The 22,109-nt window shown below is 39.9% G+C and overlaps 1 protein-coding gene across 5 annotated transcripts in view; it reads right to left on the bottom strand.

The window, feature by feature from the left end:
* Nckap5 (NCK associated protein 5) overlaps nt 1-22,109 on the bottom strand; it is a 959,001-nt gene that overhangs the window by 310,529 nt on the left and 626,363 nt on the right. For all 5 annotated transcript variants that reach the window (XM_023709695.1, XM_023709692.1, XM_023709697.1 and 2 more), the window contains one exon: nt 7,022-7,168. In XM_023709695.1, coding sequence (XP_023565463.1) covers nt 7,022-7,168 — 147 coding nt within the window. The remainder of the gene's footprint in view (nt 1-7,021; nt 7,169-22,109) is intronic.

The following is a 22,109-nucleotide window of genomic DNA, read 5'->3' on the forward strand; positions in this document are numbered from 1 at the left end:
TGCCATAGTTTTTATTTATTTATTTATTATTTTTTGGTAAAAGATTTTTTAACAAAGGCAATTAGGTCATGGGGAGACTGTCCTCACAGGTGGATTAACCCAAGGATGAGTCCAGAGTGAAGTGGGCTGCTGCAGGCGGGGTCTGTTGGGAAGTGGTGGGCCCCCGGGCATGTGACCCAGAGGAGCTCCCCTCCCTGACCTCCCCATGCTCTCACCTCTCCGGCCTCCCCGTGCTCTCCCCTTCCTGGGTTCCTTGTGTTCTCCCCTCTCCAGCCTCCCCACGCTCTCCCCTTCTCGGCTTCCCCACGCTCTCCCCTTCCTGGCTTACCTACCATGAGTGGTTTTCCTCTGTAGGTTCTTCCACTGCACATTCCTGTGTTGGGACTAGCCAACCAGGGACTAAAGATACGGACCAAAATAGGTCTCTCCTTTGTTAGGCTGTAATAGATATCAGAGACATTTTCTTTCCCAGTAACCAGAAAGTGACTTAAATGCCCTCCAAAGCCTCGTCCCTGAGGATGTTCATCCTCTGCCTCACCCCACCCTTTGAACAGCACAAGGGTGCTGTGATTGGCAGCTGTGAGCCAATCAATGGATTAATCCACTGAATCTTAATGTGACTCCAGAATCCAAGACCTTCCAAAAGCCCGGCCTCTGAACACCTGAAGCTTTGTTGGGGAGGGAGGGGGGGTGTCCGTTTATTTATTTTTCATAATTTTATTGAGAAACAAATAGCAATGAGACAGCTTCAAAACTGATTAGTAAGTCAGTTCCAATAATTAATACTTTGCATACTGTTGTCTTCTTAGTGGTTATTCATAGTACAAAATGCAGACATGATATTCTGTCCATAAACACTATTAGTATAAATCTTTCTATTCATTGAATTAAGAGAAAGTAGCTGTGTATCTATCCTAACTATTTTGAATATACAAATACAAAATGGTCCTTCATTTGTATCCCTTTTTTTGTTGTTGTTTAGCTTTGTAAGAGAAGGGCATTCCATTGTCATTTAAATATTGTAGGTGCATGAATTCAGCAAAATATTCAGGGGATTTGACTGACCTTGTCAGATGTAAAAGTTACATTTCTTGTTTTTTAGGTCTTGCTTTATCTTGGTCTTAACCATCCAGAAGAAAAGTATGAAAACAAAATATAAATAGTAACCCATATTAATATGCTGAGCTGTAAAAGGCTCAAGTCAACAACTTCTCACATTGCCAGTCCTACAGATAACCCACTTCTAGTATGGACTACTGGACTATAAGGGATGTCAGTTTAAATCACAATAAACATTCACTTGTTGGTGTTCCTCTGACACCTTACTTTCTATTTTTCTCCTACCTCAGCAATTATACTTTCCTATTCTCATCTGCTGGCTCTTTTTCAGCTTTCCAAGATCTCTAATGAAGGGGTACCCTGAGGATCTGTCCTCTGCCCTCTTCTTGTCCTCATTTATACTTGCTTTTCACGTGCCTCATTTGGTCCCACAATGTAGAATGTCATCTGTATGCTGACGGCTCTCAAATCCATATCGTTAGCCCCGACCTCAACCTTGGACCTCCACTAGCCTATTGAATACCATCGCTTGCGTGTTTAGCAGTCATATCTGAGTGGGATAAAGCAAACTGATGATTCTGCATTGACCCCCTAAGTCGCCTCTCCTTTAAGACTTGCCATTATCAGAAATTTGATCCAACCTCCCGCTCAGTTGCCAAGGCCAGAATCTAAGTCACTCTCTATTTCTCACTTTCTCTTATACTCCACACTCAATGCACAGTAATTCCAGTAGCTTTGCTTTAAAAATATATTCTCACTTGCTCATTTCCTCCAGCCTACAATGGTGAAGCCATACCCGTGAGTTCAGATTCTTATGCTTTCACTTACTGACTACTAGACTATGTGACTTGTGCAGGACAGTAACCTTTCTGGGGCTCTCTTTCCTCCTTTGTAAAATGAAGATGATAACCACAACTACCTCCACTGTATGAGAGTGTTATGAAGATCAAAATAGCACATATAAATGTACTTAGAAATTAGCACAGTGCCTGGAGCATAAGCCCCACATAAGGGTCTGCTGACATGGTCATTATTCTACAGGGCTTTATAGAATCTGGCCCTTTTCTATCTCTCTAAACTCATCTTCTAAGTTTCAAATCTTATCGCTGCTATCCCAGCACACAGTCCTGATTTCTGTTCCTCTGACTTGTCAAGCCTTCTGTCATCTTCAAGTAAGCTTTCACTTTGTAGTTTCCTCTTTCTAGAAAGGTGTTTTCTGGAATAGAGCTTTTTTTTATATTATTTATATTGTGATCAAAAAGCCTAGTCACAGAGGACTTCTTAGGTAGATGAATTCCTCTCTCACTTCCTTTGCTTTCCTTTAGAAAAGTGGGAAAGGTTGACTCTGGTTTATGGCATTAGAGATTGTAGTCCAAGTTCACTCAGCTTCATGGCTTTTGGGATGATGTTGAGACAAAAGGTCATCCCAGGAGCATGGGGTGTAGCAAAGCTGTCCGGCTTTGGCAGCCAGGGAGCAGAGAGACTGATGAAGGGCTGAACACAGGATGCCCGCCCCCTCCAGAAGCATGCTGCCAGGGACCCACTTCCTCCGATGAGGCCCCACCTCCAAATGTTTCACTACTTCCCAATGTTGCCATCAAACTATGAATCTATCACAGGATTAATTCACTAATGAGATCAATGCTCTCATGATTCAATGCCCTGTGTTTTCAACTAACCATCATAAGATTCTTTCGGGGACATTCCATTTCTAAATCACAACCGACGACTACTACATAATCTACTTTTTATTATGCGCAGGCACTTATTTATCTATTTGTTCACTTGCTTATTTGCTATCTAAGATGTGTTTCTTGTCTCTGCCCACTAGATGGGGACCATAAAAAGTGAACTGACCCAGCACTTTGAACAACCTTTGACTTATAGATGGTATTGACTAATGAGTTCTATATGACTGTGATGTCCAGCCAGGTTTGACTATTTTAAACTACTTAATTTTAAACAAAAATGAAAGACTAACAATATGCTTATGCTTCACACTTTGTCACACTATCACATAAGTATAATTCAGGGGGAAAAAGCTGTTTTCATCTGAATATATTTAATTGCCATATTTTTCTGCACAAAAGAGGAGTCCAATTTCCTCTGACTGAGAGGCTATAGTTAAGGTATTAGCACTTGCTTGGTGGCTCAAAATTCTCCAGTGGTGTCAGGTTGGTTCTGCCCTCACTAGAGTGTTGCAATCAGAGATACTATGATAGCCAACATTGAGCAAAGCAATATGCAGTCTGATTTGGGTCAGGTACGGAGTCTGCATGCCTCCAGGGAAGAGGCTGCTGGGACATGTGAGGCAAGCAAATCACCTACTGCAAGGGACATGCTATGAGGCAACCAGGGGTCTGAGGTAGATGCCCAGTGGTGCAAAACAGGAAAGATTTGAGATGAAGCCATGGGATGCTTTAGAGTGGATCTGTGAAGATGCTGCAAGGATAGGCATAGGGTGGGTTGGGAGAGAGGAACAACCCTTTTACAGAAGACTACTGTGACATATTGATGCTGGTGAGAACAGAGAACTGCTTTTCTAAGTCAAGTAAGTAGTTTCTGAATTGGAAACCTTGAAAATCCAAACTTTAGAAAGAATCGTAGAGGACACAGCACATTGACACTTAAAAGTTTGGAAATGTGCGAGTGGCATGCAATCACCCATCTGACTCTATGGCATCAATATAAAGTACGCTGAATGACCTCAAGCAGAAGGTAGGGCAAAAGTGAGAATTTCCACCAAAGAGAAGTCATGGCTGAGTAGTTAGTGCAAATGGCTAACTGGCTTTCCATGCCAACTCTAAACAAAGGAAGGGACATCTTTAGCAGGAAAAGAACTGCAAAAGGAAAGAAGGATGTGTATGGGGTACACATGAGTATTAGTTGGACTGCTAGTCCTGCATCCTCCTTAGGAGGGTAAATGTCTTCAGTAATGAAATATTTTGATGAGCCTAGACATGGGAATGATGTGGAACAAACCCACAAAGCAAAGTGAACAGACCTGAAGAGCGCTGGCTAACAAAAATGGCTGTGGGAGAAGGAGGAGGTGGGAAGGAACTGCCAGGCTCTAGGGCAGGTAACTGAGGCTTGAGCGGAAAGGGGCTACATGAACGTCCAGCAGACAAAGCACTGGGCAGAAGCAGAGCTACATAACGATGTCTGGCTAGAACCCCGAATTCTGTGTAGGATTGGAGTATGAAAGATTCCAAAAATGATGTCACTCTTCACAGGACTGGCACCAAGAAAAGACAAGGGATTGCAAGTAGAAGGCAAACTGGAAAGGAGCCCCTGAAGTGACCCTGAGAAGCAAAAGCCCTGGCTTAGGAATAGTACCCTTTCCTCAGGTTGGGGGATGAGACAGCTGGGAAATATGTACTTAATTCTTGAAGCTGTCGTTCCTCCAATATAATCTACATCATTGTGGATAACTATTGATTATTAAAAATTACTGTCATATTAACCAAGAACATAATATTAGAAGCAAGTTCTTCATTTCCTTTTCTATACCTTCTTTGAAACAGTTTTGAGAACAGGAACAAAAGAAGCATCTTTCTCGCCATAAAAATATTTTTTTTTTCTGCTTCCTAGAGCACTGGAGGCTAAGAGATTTAGATATACACATATGGTTGTTTCAAAACCACAATGGTGGAAAATTTTGTCTTTCTAAAATCTTGCTATATAACATTCAATCTTGCCACAGCAATTTTGATACATTATGGTTAATTCCCCTGCAATCTTTCAAAGGAACATTTTGCTGAAGTGCACGAATCTACATGGGACTCTGTGACCAACTTTAATCACACTCTGTCAAAATGAGGTCTCTATTTTCCCATAATAGTTTTTAACCTATGCAAAAGATCCTGTATACTGAGAGTAAGTAGTCAATTAAAGGCTAAAATGGACCAGTGTGTAAAAGTCGCATGAAAACTAAATTATATACAACAAGAAGATAGTTAGATTTCATATAATAAAAAGAAAAATCTAATAGAAGATTGTGAGCTATAGGTACTACAGTTGATGATATTGAACAAAGAATTTTAGAAAACAAGCAATGATATTTCAACTACAGAAAATTAACTTAGAAAATAAAATCCTTTTGTGAGTTGAAATTATGGGCTTAATGACACTTAAAGATATCATTTATTACACCCAGCTAATACTGGGTGAAGGGTCATTGCCCAAAGTGTAAAGCTCTATATTGTGGAAAGAAAAAATAATACAGGCTTCTTTTTCACTCTGAAGTTTATGAAACATTTGCTGCCAAAGACATTTTTTTAAATATCTCAATACCTCTTAGCGTGATTAAATAAAATGTTCTTCACAAGCTTGTCTCTGACAATGAGCCAAAGTGAGAACAATTTTCACTGTAATCATAAATAAAAACTAACAATTTAATACATGTAACATCAACTCATTTCTCCCTCTGACTGCAGCTAATTCAGGCTGAAAACAAGGTCAGGAATTTCTTAAAACTCTCAAACAGTAAACTCCATCTTCTTTGAGAAGGCTTTTCTAGCTGCACACATTGAGTATTTGTAAAAATGGCAATGTACGAAAACCTTTGGGGAAACAGCTGAGTCTTGCCCTCTCTCAAGAGGAGCTCTTCCAGGTGGTGTCTGTCTGACACTGACTGGTCGCCTGCCTGCCTACCTACCTTCAGTCACACATGTGTAGGTTAGCTGAATGTCCTATTCATCACTCTTGTATTAATCACTCTATTCAGAAGAATAGAAAGCACTATGTAAGAATGAGGAGCACCCTTAGAGTGGGTTGACCAGAGAGACCCAACACAAGGCAACAGTTGCCATCAAGATGATAACTCATGTAATCTTCTTTACCTCCCTGGAAGATTAGTTGCTGTTCCCGGTTCTGCAAGTGAGGCAACAGAGACAAAGACCGAGTAGGCAACTCTGATAGTTTTAAAGCAAAAATACAGTTGCACAGAAACATAATCAAAATCTTGAGGACCTGGCTACAAAGATCAGAAATGTAAGCATATTGTATACTCTGTGCTACTTTCGGGGAAACCCTAGAAAGAAAAAGACAAGCCCACTAAGGTAACATGGAGGAGTCACAGCAAAGCTGCACAATCCAAGCACAGAACACAAGGCCGCCTTCCTCATCCATTTTCTTCACAGTACACGAATTTTCATGATTCTGTAGCAGTTATGGTAAAGCCTTGTTTATAGATGATGGGCAAAGGACTCCTTATAAATTTCTGGGAAATAGAACAACAAGCTAGGAAGAAAAGTAACATTTCTGTGTAGCCTTGCAGCATATGTAACTTCCTTGAGAAATGGTAACCACACTATACTTGAGGACTGTTGGAAAGGCCAGGAATTAACACATGAAGCAACATCAAATTGCACCAGGTAATAAGATACACCGGTGTTTTTCAAACTGTTTTGAAGGACTGCAATGCTCCCAAAGTCTCCTTAAATGATCCTTTAACCTAACTTTAACTCTACTTTTATATGCCTTACACACTGAACTTTCTACATGATTTTTAATGAAACAGTTCCAAGTCTTAAAATGCATGTTGTAGACATTTCTATTACCACCTTTGCATACTAATAGATATAGTTTATTCATCCACATATTCATTCATCTTCTTAGGTATTAGGAAAACACAGGGAAGCTTCACACAGCCCCATGACTCAGGAGCATGCAATTTTAGGAATTGATCTAATTTGAGTGCTGAAATGAATTAAAATGAATTATTGGCCTACGTCCTCTTGTTAGGGCAACGTGATCATAGCCAGTGTGTTGAGCTCCTTTCAGGGTTGCAAATTTTAACTTTTTGTTCACCATCGACAAAGGAATCTCACTGGCAGACACTTGATTGTATTAGTCTGAGAGAAGTGAGAAAGGAAGATTTATGCTCACTTAAAGCCAGTGCCAATAAAAGTGGAGCACCGCTATTTTTCTTTAAACGCGCAAAAATGGTTTCATTTCTTACCTCTAGAGCCTTCAATCTTTCTAAGAGCAATCTGGTTTTCTCTTTTCCCTCGTCTGTACTGCTGCTCTCACTCCTTGAATCCTCATCCACCACCGTGTGGAGATCGTCCAGAGGTTCCCTGTGCTTTCTCTCCTCTGACCGTTTTTCCTGAAGAAACAAAGAATTATTGTTTTCATTAATCTCCAAGTGGAAAATAAAAAGTGGTATAAAGCCTAAAAGCTTGGAATTTCTCTATTGCTTTTGCATTCTTTTCTGATGTGAAGTGAAGAAGATTTTGATGAGTAAATTCCGAGTGATGCTTACATCAGTAAACTGTTGACTGTTTTTACTGCATTCTGGCGGTCAAACCCATTGAGTCCAGCTAGAGAAGGGACAAAGACAGCAAAGCCCGGTGGAGGCATGCAGTTAATCCATTTTTATCTGCACAATGGACTCAGCTGTGCTTTAAACCAGAGGAAAATACATCGACCTTGATGCCTTGATTTGTGAAAGGCTTAGCACATCAAAAATATGATCATTAAAGTCACTGGACATACAACTATCAATGTAAGGAAAAATAAAATATGAAATGTTGAAATAGGGAACTCAGAATTCAAAGCTGCAAGCATTTAGTTCCTTCCACTCAATAAGGCTTTTAAGGAGCCCTTAGTAACTTCTCCAACCCTACAGGTTTTGTAATATAGCCTTGAGGCAGAAATAAAAAACATTATCTTGTCTTGCATCCCAGTTGGAAGCTCTTCATTCAACCTTGTGTCTGGCAGCTTTGGGGAAGTTGAGAAGTGTTAATTTGAGACTCAAGCTTCGCTCTTGTTTTCAAGGGAAGAAGAAATGTCAAGAGGATATCATAGGAACAAAATATGATCCGTTGTGGTTCCTTCAAGACCCCTGCGCCCCACAGACAGGTGAAATCATTCCTTCATATTGTTAATTCCAAACACACCCTGCAGAAATCCTTGCTTTAACATAGCTGCTTGCCAGCCGTCTGGGCTAAGCTGGATTGTCAATGGTGTGAGACTTTTTATATTTAGCACTAAGACAAGATCATTTGCAAAGATACAAGAAAAAATAAATTGTACCCTTAAGGGACTCACACTGTCTACTTCGAAACAGCATAAGGAGACAAAGTCAGGTTTTCAAAATGCTTGGGAGTTTCTAAAAGTATTTTCAATCATTTTTGAAAATACCTTATGAAGTATGTAAAAACAACTGTATTAATTCACATGTATATCTGTATACAATCCTAAGCATGCATTTAATGTATATAATATATATTACATATAGTCACAGAGACTACAGAGACAGTAAACTGGGATTCATAGTAAGTCTCTTGTGCAGATTTTATAATTTATCCTGTCATCTCTTTATATATGCATAGTCCTACTTTCTTATCAGGCCCACAGATACATACCCACACAAAGTGTAGCTATAGTCACTACTAGAGGAGATGCGAGTTCAGCTTGAAAAATGCAGAGTAAGTTTAAGGTACACGTGCACAGGGCAGAAAACCAACCACCACCATGGTAGCATTTGTGTAGCTTTGAATCTCTAAGGTTTGCCTACGGTCACACATTCATTCCTTTGATACAGGATATTACATTTGTATGTGTTATTTTGTGTGTGTGTGTGTGTGTGTGTGTGTGTATGTTATTAACAACTCAACTTTGAAAGCAAATGTACATTTTTCTCTTAAGAGTTGGGATGAATGTAATTAATCACTAAATTGGATTATAAAACAAGTTTATTTTTGAGGTATAATTTTTGTGTTCTTCTTAATGTATACTATGGGTTTTCATTGCTCTCTGTGCAAATTATACTTGTATTTTACATATACCCCACCTTGTAATCTGTAATAATTAGGACTCCATTGCTGATTACAATAAATAAAATCCACTGATACAGGAAATGGAAACTGGAATCTGATAGCTATATTCCAGATCTGTTATCCACTTTACTAATTTGGCAAATGACCATAGATAAACATTGTAACAAGTCTTTGCTTTTTATCTCCTAAGCAACACTAATGTCATATACAAGGCATTACTGAAAAAATACAGTAAGCATTTAAATTAAGATTATTGTAACAAAAGACACGTTGTCATCAATCCATCTCAAGACATTCCCTCTCATTCATATACACTTACACCATCATTCTTGCCATTTTTCATATTTTATTACTTTTAACTACTCATTTTTTAGATTTGCACTTATTTGTACAGGAAGTTTACATTCTATGTAGGAAGTTAAGACATGTACATAAAACATTCCCATCTTGATGCCCTCTATTTTAGTATATGAGTACAGTACATAATGTTTACAGCACTTGTGCTACAGTAGTTGGCACATGATACATCTTAATTCTTTTTATCCACTGAACCTCCCCATCTCTTCTCCCTTCCTCCCTCTCTCTATCCCCTTTCTCTTTGAGAAAGATCTATCGCCCTTCTTCTAATCTATCTTGGAGTTTGCTCTTTATTTGTGCTTCAGGAATCTCATGTAAGAGAAATCATGGGACACTGAAGCTTGTGTGTCTTACTTCACTTACCATTCCAGTTCTGGAAGTTCCCTGTCATGAGTGTTTTTAGTCATGCTGTGGTGGCTGGTTCAGTGTCCCGTATCAATTCAGAATGTTTAGCTTTCAGGGTCATCTTGAATTTAGGGAAGAGTCAGATTCAGCCTGCCTTCCTACGGGATGACATCCGGCACCAGCAGTCACTGTATTCTCTTACCTCACCTCAGACAGACATTCATGAAAGATGACAACTAGAACTGCTTTAGAAAGGAGAAGGAATGACGGAATAAATGTGCTTGCATCAAGGTGTAGTGTCTTTGATGAGGCTTAATGGCAATCTGGTTATTATAATTGAAAACAAAATTTAAACATTATGTATTTTGATGACACCTCATACATTCTCATATATACAGAGTCAATTCTAATTATCCACAGTAGTTATGTTCTATAAAATTGTCAAGACCACTAAATTAGCTCCTACAGGGTAACACACAGGGAAGTTCCTATGAGACCCTGATCACCATAGCCTCACTCGCCAATCAATATAAAATTTTATATCGTGTATGTTTCTATTAAAGGCATCTAGTTATATATTATCAACTCATTGCCATTGAAATATGAAAAGGATGATAAATTATCCCTGAGTAAAGCTTAACGAATACCTATTTTTTCAGTTAGGTACAGTTAGGCGTGTGAGGTAGCACCTCAACAGCATGCTTGGGTACTTTTTAAAAATGTATTTATTTATTTGATACAGGGCCTTCCTATACAGTTCAGACTTACAGTGAGCCTCCTGTCTCAGTCTCCCTAATGCTGAGGTTACCGGCATGAGCCACTGGGCCCGGGGTCCCTGTGCCAGCATGTGGTACTTGGAATTGAACTTGGGTCCTTGTGCTTGCCAGGCAGGTGCTTAGACCACTGAGCTGTCTTCCCAGCTCACTTGGGTATTAATTGATGCAGTGAAATCATCAAAAGAAAGCCTAAGATACAGAAAACAGTGCTAAATAGACTGCAAACAGAACATTTGCTTATTGTATAAGAGGTAAAACAAGGAGGCAAAATGTTCTGCTCAATTTTAGGGAAGAGTATGTGTGTTAGTTGATACATTGTGTCAACTTGGCTGAATCAGCTCCGGCAGCATGGGGGCCTCACCCTGCAGGTGGGCAGGGCCCAGGAATTGAGAAAGGCAGGAAGCCGCCCTGCCAGACGTCCTGCCCTGCTTCGGTGAGAAGTCTCAGTCTTCGGAGGAGCTTGGTCTTCGCGGTCGCGCCACTTTGGAGGAGCTCCGATCTTCACTGTGGAGCGCTGGTCTTCGCAGTCAGCGCAGAAGGAAGAGAGAGGCTTGATGGACCCCGCCGCAGTTGCTGCTCCTCCTCTGCTCTTCATTGTTTTCTGCCGCATGAACTGCTGCTGTTTGCCTTGGAGCCAGTGGAATATGGACTGAACCCTCCAGTAACTGTGCGCTAAATAAACCTTTCCTTCCTTCATTTTGTGTGTCGGGTATTTGTCCCAGCAATGAGTAAAAAGTAACTAAGACAGTCTGACTCTTAGATGAGCCCACTATCATTCTGTGCATGTCCATGAATAACCACGAAAAAGCAACTGGGTTTACAGATAAACTGCAGTGAATAGACAAATTGACAAATACAAACCTGCCTGAAACGAAGGCCTACTGTACATAACAAGCACATTTAAATATTCAACATTAAAGCCTAGACACCACGCTTAAACATTATGTGAAACAAATGGAGATAATTTAAGATCATATATAAACTATATGTGCTTATTTGAATTACATGAAATTCAAGGGTCATTTTACATAACTTGATACATAATTTGCAGAAGGGAATGTCACCAAGGGAAGTAGGTTTCTTGGAAAAGAAAGGTGAATTACAAAATGATGATTGTTAGAGACATACACGGTGACAGTGTGGTCAGTGTGATACTGAAAAATGCTCTATTTGGGACTAAGTTTTTCTTTATTGGTTTGTGAGGTATCTAGTTTGATTATAGCACAGAAAAAAATTTAAGAGTAGTTTAGAAATAGGATTAAAAGGAAAAGAAAGGATTCTTGGAAATGAGAAAAAAATTAGACACACTTGCTTTATTCTTTTGTTTAGCCAACAAAAGTTTACTGTGCACTGATGACTGGTCGTTTGCTAAAATAAGTGCTAGAAATATGAAAAGCGAAATAAAGCTCCTAAATTTCATGACATTATCTTCTAATGTTTGGAAACATGACAAACCCCAAAGCACACAACATAAAATAGCATACTATGAGAAGCGGCAACCTGGGCTGATGCGATGTTAGATATGGCACTATCAAAATAAGCCCCAGAGGCGGCCCTCTGAGCTGACTCCAAAGGATGAGAAAGAAGCCCTGGCGCAGTGATCTGGGAGAAGAGCACCCCCACAGAAGGAAAACAAAGCAAATGTCTCCTGGGCGCTCTGCTCGTCTTGCGGGCCAGCTAAGGAAGGGTCTCTGTGATGGAGCAGAGTAATAGCAAGATGAGGGGCAGTAAAGCCACTGGGATTCTATTTTAAGTAGATAAAGAGGAACAGCAAGGAAGTTCAGCAAGGAAGTGATAAGTTCTGATATGTACATTGGAATCACCATCCTGACTGCTGCCCTGGAGAAGGGCTGCAGAGCGCAAATGCAGGAGGCCTTGATACAGGAAGGCCTAAAAATCAGGAGTACATGCAGGTGCAGGATTGGCTCTTCCTCAAAGCAGTTCACATAGTAGATCAAATCTTTCACGGATGGTATGTTACATACTTGTCATCAATGGTCAGCTTTTACAATTTTGGACCTTGCTGTGCAAATAGCTCAAACTTTTCAGGTTTCAGTTTTGCCCAATGCATGCAAGTGCTAGGGTAGACTGGATGCTCCTTCTGATGTTAAAATTCTAAGAATTTAATTACCTGAGAGACAATGCTTAGGGAGAAAATGGTATCAGTGCACTTGAGGGTAACAGAAATGAAGAACAAAAAAGACCTCTGCATCTTGCAATAAGACGGTGGTTATTGGGACGTTGAGAGCTCTCTGACTAAAGTGTGACAATGGTGCCCAAATTGTCTGTGGTTAAGCAAAAAGTGAATAGGAAGAAGAAAATAGGGGCAATTTTCTCAGATGCTCATTTAAAAGTTTGGTAGAGAAAAAAGGAAGTATAAAGAATTGTAGCTGAAGGGCATCGCAGAGGCAAGTGGAAACTTTTTACAAGACAGATAATAGTCTGAGGAGCTAGAGAGGATGGCAGGCCCCAGAAATGGCAGCCAAAGTGGGAATCATGGAGCAATCCCCACAGACAGGAAAGGAGAGGAAGCAGGAGAGCTAGAAGGGTCAAGGTTTTACCAAAGTAGCTCCCTACAAAATATTCCTTTACACGCGTACCTCTCCATTAGTATTTTTCAGTTTTCGGTGTTTAGCTTTAATCCTCAGCAATCAAGGATTTAAATAAAAGTATCTGATTTGAAAAATGCAGCATATACCAGTAAGGAAGTAAAGAAGAGCGAAGAAAGTAAGAACCATGAAAGGGCATATTAGTAAGTGACTAAAACTAAATCCCATGGGAAAGTCCACAGCAGGCAGGACTCAGAATTGTCCCATCCCCAGTGTGAGAGAACTGAGGTGTTTCTGTGCTAACCCTTTATACTGACTGGTTAAGGGCAGCTCTTGGGACATTTATTCATTTCCTGGCCTTTCCACCTTGCCACAGAGAGAAATCCATGCGTGTCTGTCACATAACAGGGCCCGCTGATACAGATACAGGAAGTCAAAAGAACAGTTTGAAGGGTTGGGAGGGGTGTGTGTGTGTGTGTGTGTGTGTGTGTGTGTGGTACTGCAGATGCCCTGGTGACACTCAGGGAGGAGGACTTAGATCTACCCTGATGTGACAGGAATCAAGGCAGAAGGACAATTTATGCACTGCCAAGAATAGCCACTGACATTAAAACATACTTCCATTTAGAAAGTCATTGTCTCCCCTTATCTCCTTAATCATTTGAAGTGAGAATGGGAGAGTATAATATGATAATGAGAAAAAGTAAAAACAGAAAGGACATACTGAAAATGAACAGGTAAAAGAAAAAATTGAGTGAAGACAAAAACAAATATTTCAGAGAAATATGGCCATAATCAGACCCAAGCTGTCAATTCAGACAGGATAAGTATTGAATTCATCTTACATTCATAAAATGATGACAATATTAAAAATAAAATGTATTTATTTTATCTAAACATACATAACCCATTCCAATCCGTTACAGTATTAGGAATGTTAGTAGAGAATGAATGAGAGAGAGAGAGAGAGAGAGAGAGAGAGAGAGAGAGAGAGAGAGAGAGAGAGAGAGAATGACATAGAGACCAGAGACATATAGTTCCAAATAAAATACATTCCTCTTACAAACCTTCCCAAAAGAGAAAGAAAAATAAGGCAAGCCTGTCGTGAGGATGCCAAAGCACGCATAGTGTAAGTTCCTTCCAGAGGTGAGCTGTTTTTATTTTTATGTACTTTAGTCAGCAGTGAATTCTATCAAAGTGAGACTACCACCCAAACAACTTTAACTCCCCAAATATTTCATATATGGTTGAAATCATAAGCTTGTTTGCTTTAACAAATACTAGCCAATACTCAGGAAGCTAAAGATTTAGGAGTTCACTTAGCATTGAAGGCTTTAAATCAAATTTTGCCTTGTTGGTACATAAAGCAATCCTCAGAGCTATAAGTTTCTGTAAGTGGTAACCAAGGTAATGACTCATCTTCCGGGGAGCTCTTATCTTTTGTTCCTAAGCAGTCAGGTCCATGTAAAATATTATCAGTCAACACAAAGTTCTTGGTTGATCAGGACAACTGAGACAGACCACAGATATCAGCTAGTTCCAACAGCAGGTGACACAGCTTTTCAGTGACAGACAGCTCCTCTTCTAGAAATTAGTAGGCATCAAAAATTATGAAGGAAAATGATCATAATGCCCTTCTCTAATATATATAAATGTGTCTTATTCACCTTCACATCACTGGCTTCCTTTAGCACATTGCAGAGAGGGACTCAATAAATGTTTCATGTAGTCACCTTACTTTACAATTAAATTAGTGTAGCCATTTGGCAGCGATTCACTGAGCAGCTCCTATGTGCCAGATGCTGGTGAAGATGCCAGGAACACAGCAGTATACAAATACTTGTGGCCCCCTTGTCTTATGGGGCTGACGGTCTAACAGAGGGAGATGGTCATTAATGACAATGTCACAAACTTATGGGAAATGACACTGAATATGTGCTGTGAGGAGTTTTAAGGTACTTTCAGGAACAGTAATAGAAGAACATGCAGGGAGGTCAAAGAGGTTTTCCAAGGTTGAGCAGTGACCCGAATGTGAAGTGGGACTTAATCAGGAAATGGTGAAGGAATGAGGAAAGGAGGCAACATAAGTGTGGGAAGGAAAAGGGACACAGAACGTTCGAAAGATCAGTGTAACAGGGGAGAAACATGAGGCTAGATAGGTGGGTGGGACCAGGATACACGTCAAGGACATTTGTCTTCACACTAGGGACACAGGAAGCCATCGGGGAAGGCTTTGACCATTTTCAAGTATATGAACATGAGGTGATGACACCAAGGAGATGGCCAGATTTGCATTCTCAAATAGTTTCCAGGTTCAGTGCTGTGGTGGTTAGGGAGGGGTGCCAACTTGACTGGCTTTGAGACCTATCTCAGGCATATGGCTGTTCGTTATCACGAAAGCTCTAACAGGTTCCCCATCACTGACAAAGGGGACTGTGGAGCACACTTTTGGATGTGTCTGGGTAGCTCTTGTAGGTATGGCTTCAGGGTCTATGCCTGGCTGCTTGCCCAGTCCTCTGGCACTCTTCCCCCTTCCTGTTTTGCAGTCAACATGAATTGGGCAGCTTTCATCCCGCATGTCCTGCTGCCATGACATTTCTGTGTTGGAGATAGTCAATTACAGACTGAAACTGAGAGCAAATTATATTGTATGTGTCAGGCATTTGGCTCAGAGGTGAAAAAGTTGACTAATACATAAAGTAGGGACCAGGACTGGTACTAAGCATGACTATGATTATACCTGGCCATGTGGATTACAAGCCTTTGAATCTGGTTTGTGAGAGGAGTTTCTGCAAGCCTGAGGATGCTGGCTGGAAAAGGATTAAAGTGATCAGAGCTTGATGGGTTATTCTGGTAAGAATTCAGATCCCCAGAATACTGAAAAGAAGGTGGATGGTGAAGGTTCAGGGGGTTCCCAATGGGGGCAAGGACTCTTGGCCACTGGATTGGAGGCCATTGTATTGCACCTTCAGAAAGTAAATCTGTCCACATTTTTCCATGTCTTGATTGTGTATACAAGACTTGATGATAGAAATACCAAGATATCCCAGTGTTCAGGCTGTGCAGGGTAGCACTGGCTGATTTTACCCATATTTATAGGGATAACCTCGAGCAAAAAGCAAGTCTGAAATTTTTGAATAAAATTACAGTTTTGAACAACAGAAAACAAGCATAAATTTAGGGCTGAAGAGATGTGACTCCTTAAGAAATTAAACAGAATCCAAGTATTTTGTACAGGAAAAATAAGAAAGATGCCTTGAGGGCATCTCAGGAACAGAAATCATCAAGATCCCACCCACCCTAGGCTTAAAGGTACAAATGTTTGCATTTTTTTTTTTAAAAAAGAGTCCCAGGGATATCTGTTCCAAAAGGGCCTTCTATGGAATTGGTTCCCTGGAATTCTTTGACTTATACTCTGTCATTCAGGCATTCAAGAGGTAACTGAAGTCATGGCCCAAGGGGCTCTGGATACTCTGACTTGGCACTCAACATTAGCATTGTTTGTGTGATGATAGTTTCATTAGAATGCAGAATGCAAGAGTTGTAGGGTTAGGAAGGTTTCCACCAAGATTTCAAAGGAAGGTCTGGGAGGCCAGGTAAGGAGGTTCTGAGAGAATGAGAAGGCAGTGTGTGGATCTGTAGAAATGAAGTCAGAGGTACAGGAAAGACTCTAGGAAATTGAAAATGCCCCATGGAACATCTGCTGTGGACATCTGCCACCCAAGAATGGAGCCAGCCCAAGAGAGAGTCTGTGTGTGGTGGAAACAGCAATACTGTAGGGCTAGGGCTGCCCAGGCCCCACGGGGGTCATGTCTCACAGCCAGATGCTACGTATGCAGCTATGAGACAGAATGCTGGCCCAGCTGGGATTCAGTCTTGGCTTGTTCTCATTCTTTTCTATCTTCCTAACCCTTCCTGTTGGGTTAGGAATGCTTTCTCTGCATCACTGTACATTGGGGTTATATAACTTGCGATTGAATTTTATAGACATTCATAGCTAAGGATTTGCCTTCAGTCTCAGAAAACTTTGACTTGCATTTTTTAAGTATGTTGTAACTATTGAATATCTGGCAAGGAATTATTGTATTTTGAGTTGCATGTGACACAGTTGTAACATTTTAGTTGAAATTACTAGGTATTATGTTTGCTTGGAGAATAAGTATAGTTTATTTATTTTATTTATTTTTAAATTTTATTTATTTATGTGTGTGTGTGTGTATGTGTGTGTGGCCAGCTCAGCCCACCAGGGGGCGGGGCTGGCTGGCATGTGGTGCTGGGGGATTGAACCGCGGTCCCTGTGCTATGCTAAGCTTGTTCTAAGTAGGTGCTTTAGACCACTGAGCCATCTCACCAGCCTCAATAAGTATAGTTTAAGGAGATGCATTTTGGTTACAGATTGACAGGTGGAATGTGTCAAAGGGAGCAGAGTGTTAACTGGATTGTCCTTGAGAGTAACCTGGGAGACTGGTAACATATACTTATGTGTCTGGGTAGATCATAGAGTTATAGCACTGGCTCCTCCCTGGTCTTCTTCCCATGCTCTGCTCCAGGCCACCATAAACTGAGCACCTCTGCTCCTCTCTATCCTTCTATCATATGCTATTTCCTTATTGAAGCCAGCCCACCACACATTAGGATCTTATGAAAATTAAATCCCTGTGCCTTTAAGTTGTCTGGGTCAGGTATTGTATGAGAAAGATGAATAATACCGGCGTGGAAGATGGATTTGGGGGGAGGGTGACATGGAGTAGGGAAAAGATGTTACTACAATAGTCTAAGCAGGCATTGACTGAACTGTGATCAAAATGACAATCTCATAAGAGAAGACCTCATAGTATATAAGGCATCCTTAATTCTGATTGTTTGGGATCCACTTCTCCTAACAATAACAAATAACATTTCCTAAGTCCAACATTTCCTTAGTCTGAGTAGGCCAACAATCACAGGTATCAGTCACAGAGTGATAGGAGGGAGTTCTGCTTCACCAAAATGCAGTTTCCCTGGATTATGGTGGCCCTGATGAGTCATGGTATTTGGCAGTGGGGCCAGTAGTGCTTAGTTGTAGAGAATACCCTAGGTAATAATAATCCATGCTGAATTTTAAAAGCCCCTGGACAAAGATGCCCCAGCATTCTCAATAAATCATTATTTAAAATTAAACATAAACTTTTGAAGATATACATTTGATTTAACTTTGATTATTAATAAGTAAAATGAATAGATAATTAATCATCCAAACCAATATCCACTGGAGAGTAACAAAGAAGAGCAACCATTAATAGTACATGGGGACAGCAGATGCAAGTCAAATAGACATATTTGTCCATAGCTTGCTAAATACTACTTCTTTCTTTTTTCCTTTTCTCTCTCCTTCCTTCCTTCCTTCCTTCCTTCCTTCCTTCCTTCCTTCCTTCCTTCCTCTCTTTGGCAGAACTGGGCATTGAACTCAGGCCCTTGCACTTTCCAGGCAAGCACTTATTCTACTGAGCTATGTCCCCAGCCCTACTTCAGTTATCAGTATCAGAAGTGGGCCTGTGCTACAGGAACTTCTGTGAACTATGTGATGAGAGGCCCAGGAACACTTCCGTTTGAGCTTTGAGACTCCAGTGACCACTGTGTTACGAAGACTTCTTTACATGAAAACAGATGACATTAATAACCCAGAACTACTTGTAATTGCTTCCAAAGCAAAGAACACTAAGTTTCTAAGAAAGAGGTTCTATGTCTTCCATAAAGGACAAAAATATATGTCTACCATTTCTTAAAAAGCCTCTCTAACTTACAGAAGGTGCATGCTTGCTTCTTCTTTGCACAAACAACGAGGAGAAATCCATCCTTTGGTGTCTCCAATGAGGCCAGGAAATAGCAACTGCTTGCTAGGATGGGTTCACAATGTCTCATCCAAGAAAAGGGTGCAGCTTGAAAGCCCTCACCTCCATCCCCCTGTTTTTGTCCCCCTTGGGTGTCTGTGATTTGTCATCTGAGTACGGAAAGATGTAACCTGACAGGAATGGTCCTTCTATCTTCTACCCCTTCCCTTGGGTATGCCACCAAGTCCTAGCCCAGGACTGATGATGAACAAAGAAAACCAAACTAAGGCAGATGGAAAGGTACATGTCATATTTAGACACTTCCTTTGCCTTTCATTTGATAGGATATAGGCATAGTTGACTTTGTTATCACCTTACGGGCCATCTAAAAAGTTTATTCTCCAGGGTAGGATACAGCTACATTTCTAGTAAACCTCAGAATAAGTAGAAATAAGAAATTTTCAATCCCTTCTAGTTTAATCAAGAATGTGAATTTTAATAATCACATACCTTTTCTTTTTTTCAATTTCTTCATTGGTCAAATATAATGCACAGATAATAAATCAAAGATCTCCCCTGGCTTTAAATTTCTATGATTTTTATCATTTGTAAAAATTCAAAATCAGAGCATAAGTACTTATAATACTGCTAAAGACTGGGGATTTTTAATACATAATGCCATTAATTTAGGTTTGTGAAGAAGATTCCATGAATAATAAAACTCTTTCCAGAAGGTAGTTTCTCTTCCTGTTAAAAGCACATTCTTTTGGCTGGGAGCCCTAGATTAAGGTTACCCGGCTCATCCTTTGCATTTAGCCTATAAGAAATAAAGAGCCTGGGGAGCAACACTCAGGGAGGGTTTAGTGGAAGATTCTGCTAACACTCCCAGGAAATCATGCTCAACATAAATCCTCAATGAGGGCTTTTGCTTATGGGAGAAATAATTCCAAGTGTCTCTTCCTTGCAAAGCTTTACAAAAATATAGGAAATTCCTTTAGCTGTTTTTATTATTATTTTCTTAACTTTGAGGGTGAATACAAAGCCTGCGCATATGTGCTGATGGCAATAGCCGTTCACTGCTCCAGTTCATTCATTACTTTCTGACAGGGGCCATTCTTATCTCCCAATACAGCAAGGAAAAAAATATCCTCAAGCACTTGTGGCTTTTTTATTTGAAGATAGAAAAATGAAATTATGGGACTATGCAGAAATATCCAACTTTAGGACACTAGTCAACCGGAGAAGTTGAAAAGTTTTTTTTCATGTTGAATATCCAACCATGTGTTAAATCTACCTCCTAATTCATAGTAAAAATATTACAAACTATAATTTAGGACCAATCATATACTGTAGATAATAGGGTATTTTTGGCATGAAATGAAGTTCCTTCTGGAACACAGCGGATAATAAATAGCATCTAATATCATATGACAGTTCAGAGTCAAACTATGTGAGATCACAGGTCCAATTTTACACATTTACAGTAACAGGCATATATGGCAAATGTTCCAGATCCCTTTTATAGACAAGGAAATAAGCTTAATGGATATTAAGTAACCTACTTAGCAGTAAGTAGCAGAGCTAGAATTTAATACAGTTTTGATTTCAAATGTCAAGCTCTTTTCACAGGCTCAGCGCCTTCTTTTGAAATTTTGCTATTCATCCATAGATCTCGCCGTAATGGGAATTTCATCTGAGAATCTGGGATCTTTATCCATCGGTGAACTATGTAACTGACAGCCAGCATCTCTTCCAAGGCTCCCAGGACATTGCTTTACAGAATTAGTGATTTTATCAGAAATGTTGCGTCTGGTCTCACGTCACTGTTAGCAGAATAGGTTTAACAAACCACTAGCACTTCCAAGGTTAATGGTGAACCAATTAGTTCAAAACATAAATATTCACAATAATAAGAGCTTCAGGGAAATACAGAGAGGCCGGCTGAGCGGATGACAGCCGTTCCAGTGCACTCTGGTTGCCTCAGCTTCTGTGATTTATTTACTCATTTGTTTTCTGGTGGTGGGGAGGGTGTGCAGAATATATTATCACTTGAGATAGCACTTCAGCAAATACCATAACAACTTTCCCATTCTGAGGGATCGCTAGCAGCTTTTGTTCCGCACTAGCATACTAAATTTTAAAGCAGGGGGAAAATAGCGTCAGATAAATCACAGGATTTTAAAAGAACATCCCAATTTGTTCACAGTTTAACATTACTACTGTCAGGCAAAACATATAAGACTCTTCTTTTTCATCCCTGGATTTGACTTACAAAGTGAACTAAGCACACAGTAAAATCTCCAAGATTAAATGTGTATGATGGATAAGAGAGAAAAGTGTTTTCTTTATGTCTCTGATATGAACCCACAACCACTGGCCCATCAATCCACATCCACTTCACATTACTCTTCACTCAAAATGCTCCTCAATATTGCCAGCTATCTTGCACATTGAACAGATCTGCGGAGTTACATTAATAAATTCTCGGATGATGCTTTTATTGCCTGTTCCATCTATCAGCAACATTTATTTCCTTTAAAAAAGGTTAAATTCTAAAGGCATTTTACATAAAGGGAAAGTCTGATGTGGAATATACTGGAATAAAAAAAGTGCATCACCTTCATTAAAGGTATGCTCCAGGTGGCTTGACACCTAATATTAACAAAAAGAATTCAGGTTTTCCTAACCCATGGATAGCTGTAGGAGTATATTTCGGCAGAGAGAAACCAAGATGTCGTACAGATGGGAAATTGCATGTAGGTAGTTAATGGTTATAGTTACATGTTTGTATAATGGTTAAAAAATAACTCATAACCTAAGGTCAAAATTTGCAATTCAAGTTTAGTCTTCCCACCAACTCAGCTTTCTGAGAGAATTCACAGGCCAGGGGAGCTAAACAGCTTCTGGATGGAAGCTGAGCTCAAGTTCCAGGCAATGGGCATCCTGCCAACCCGGCAAGTCTGTCACTGACCTGCTCATGGCCATGTTATTGTTGTCTTTTGTATACATGGACAACAATCAGAAGTCTGGGAACCTGGAAAGAATTTGAATTTAAGTTAAATTGAACCAATTTAAAATTTTCTAGCCATTTTGGTCCGAATGCTCAAGGTTGGAGATCATTATTGCAAATCAAATAAGCGAGCCACAGCAAGATAAATACGTTAGTTCACTTAGATATAAATTTTAAAAAGATGAACTGACAAAGACAGTATAAATTGGTGGTTATCAAGGCTGGCCAATGAACATAAAGATTAAAAATATGCTGGTTAAAGAATATAAAAATTTAGGGAGACAGAGGAATAAAGTCATTAAATCCACTGTAAAACATGGTGATTATAATTAATAAGCATATTATGTACTTGAAGGTTGCTAAATGAAGACTTTAAGTGTTCTTATGAGAAAAAAATAATAAATGAGAATATACATGCT

The sequence above is a fragment of the Octodon degus genome, unplaced genomic scaffold (genome assembly GCF_000260255.1).
Source record: "Octodon degus isolate 3935 unplaced genomic scaffold, OctDeg1.0 scaffold00014, whole genome shotgun sequence".
Lineage (NCBI taxonomy): Eukaryota > Metazoa > Chordata > Mammalia > Rodentia > Octodontidae > Octodon > Octodon degus.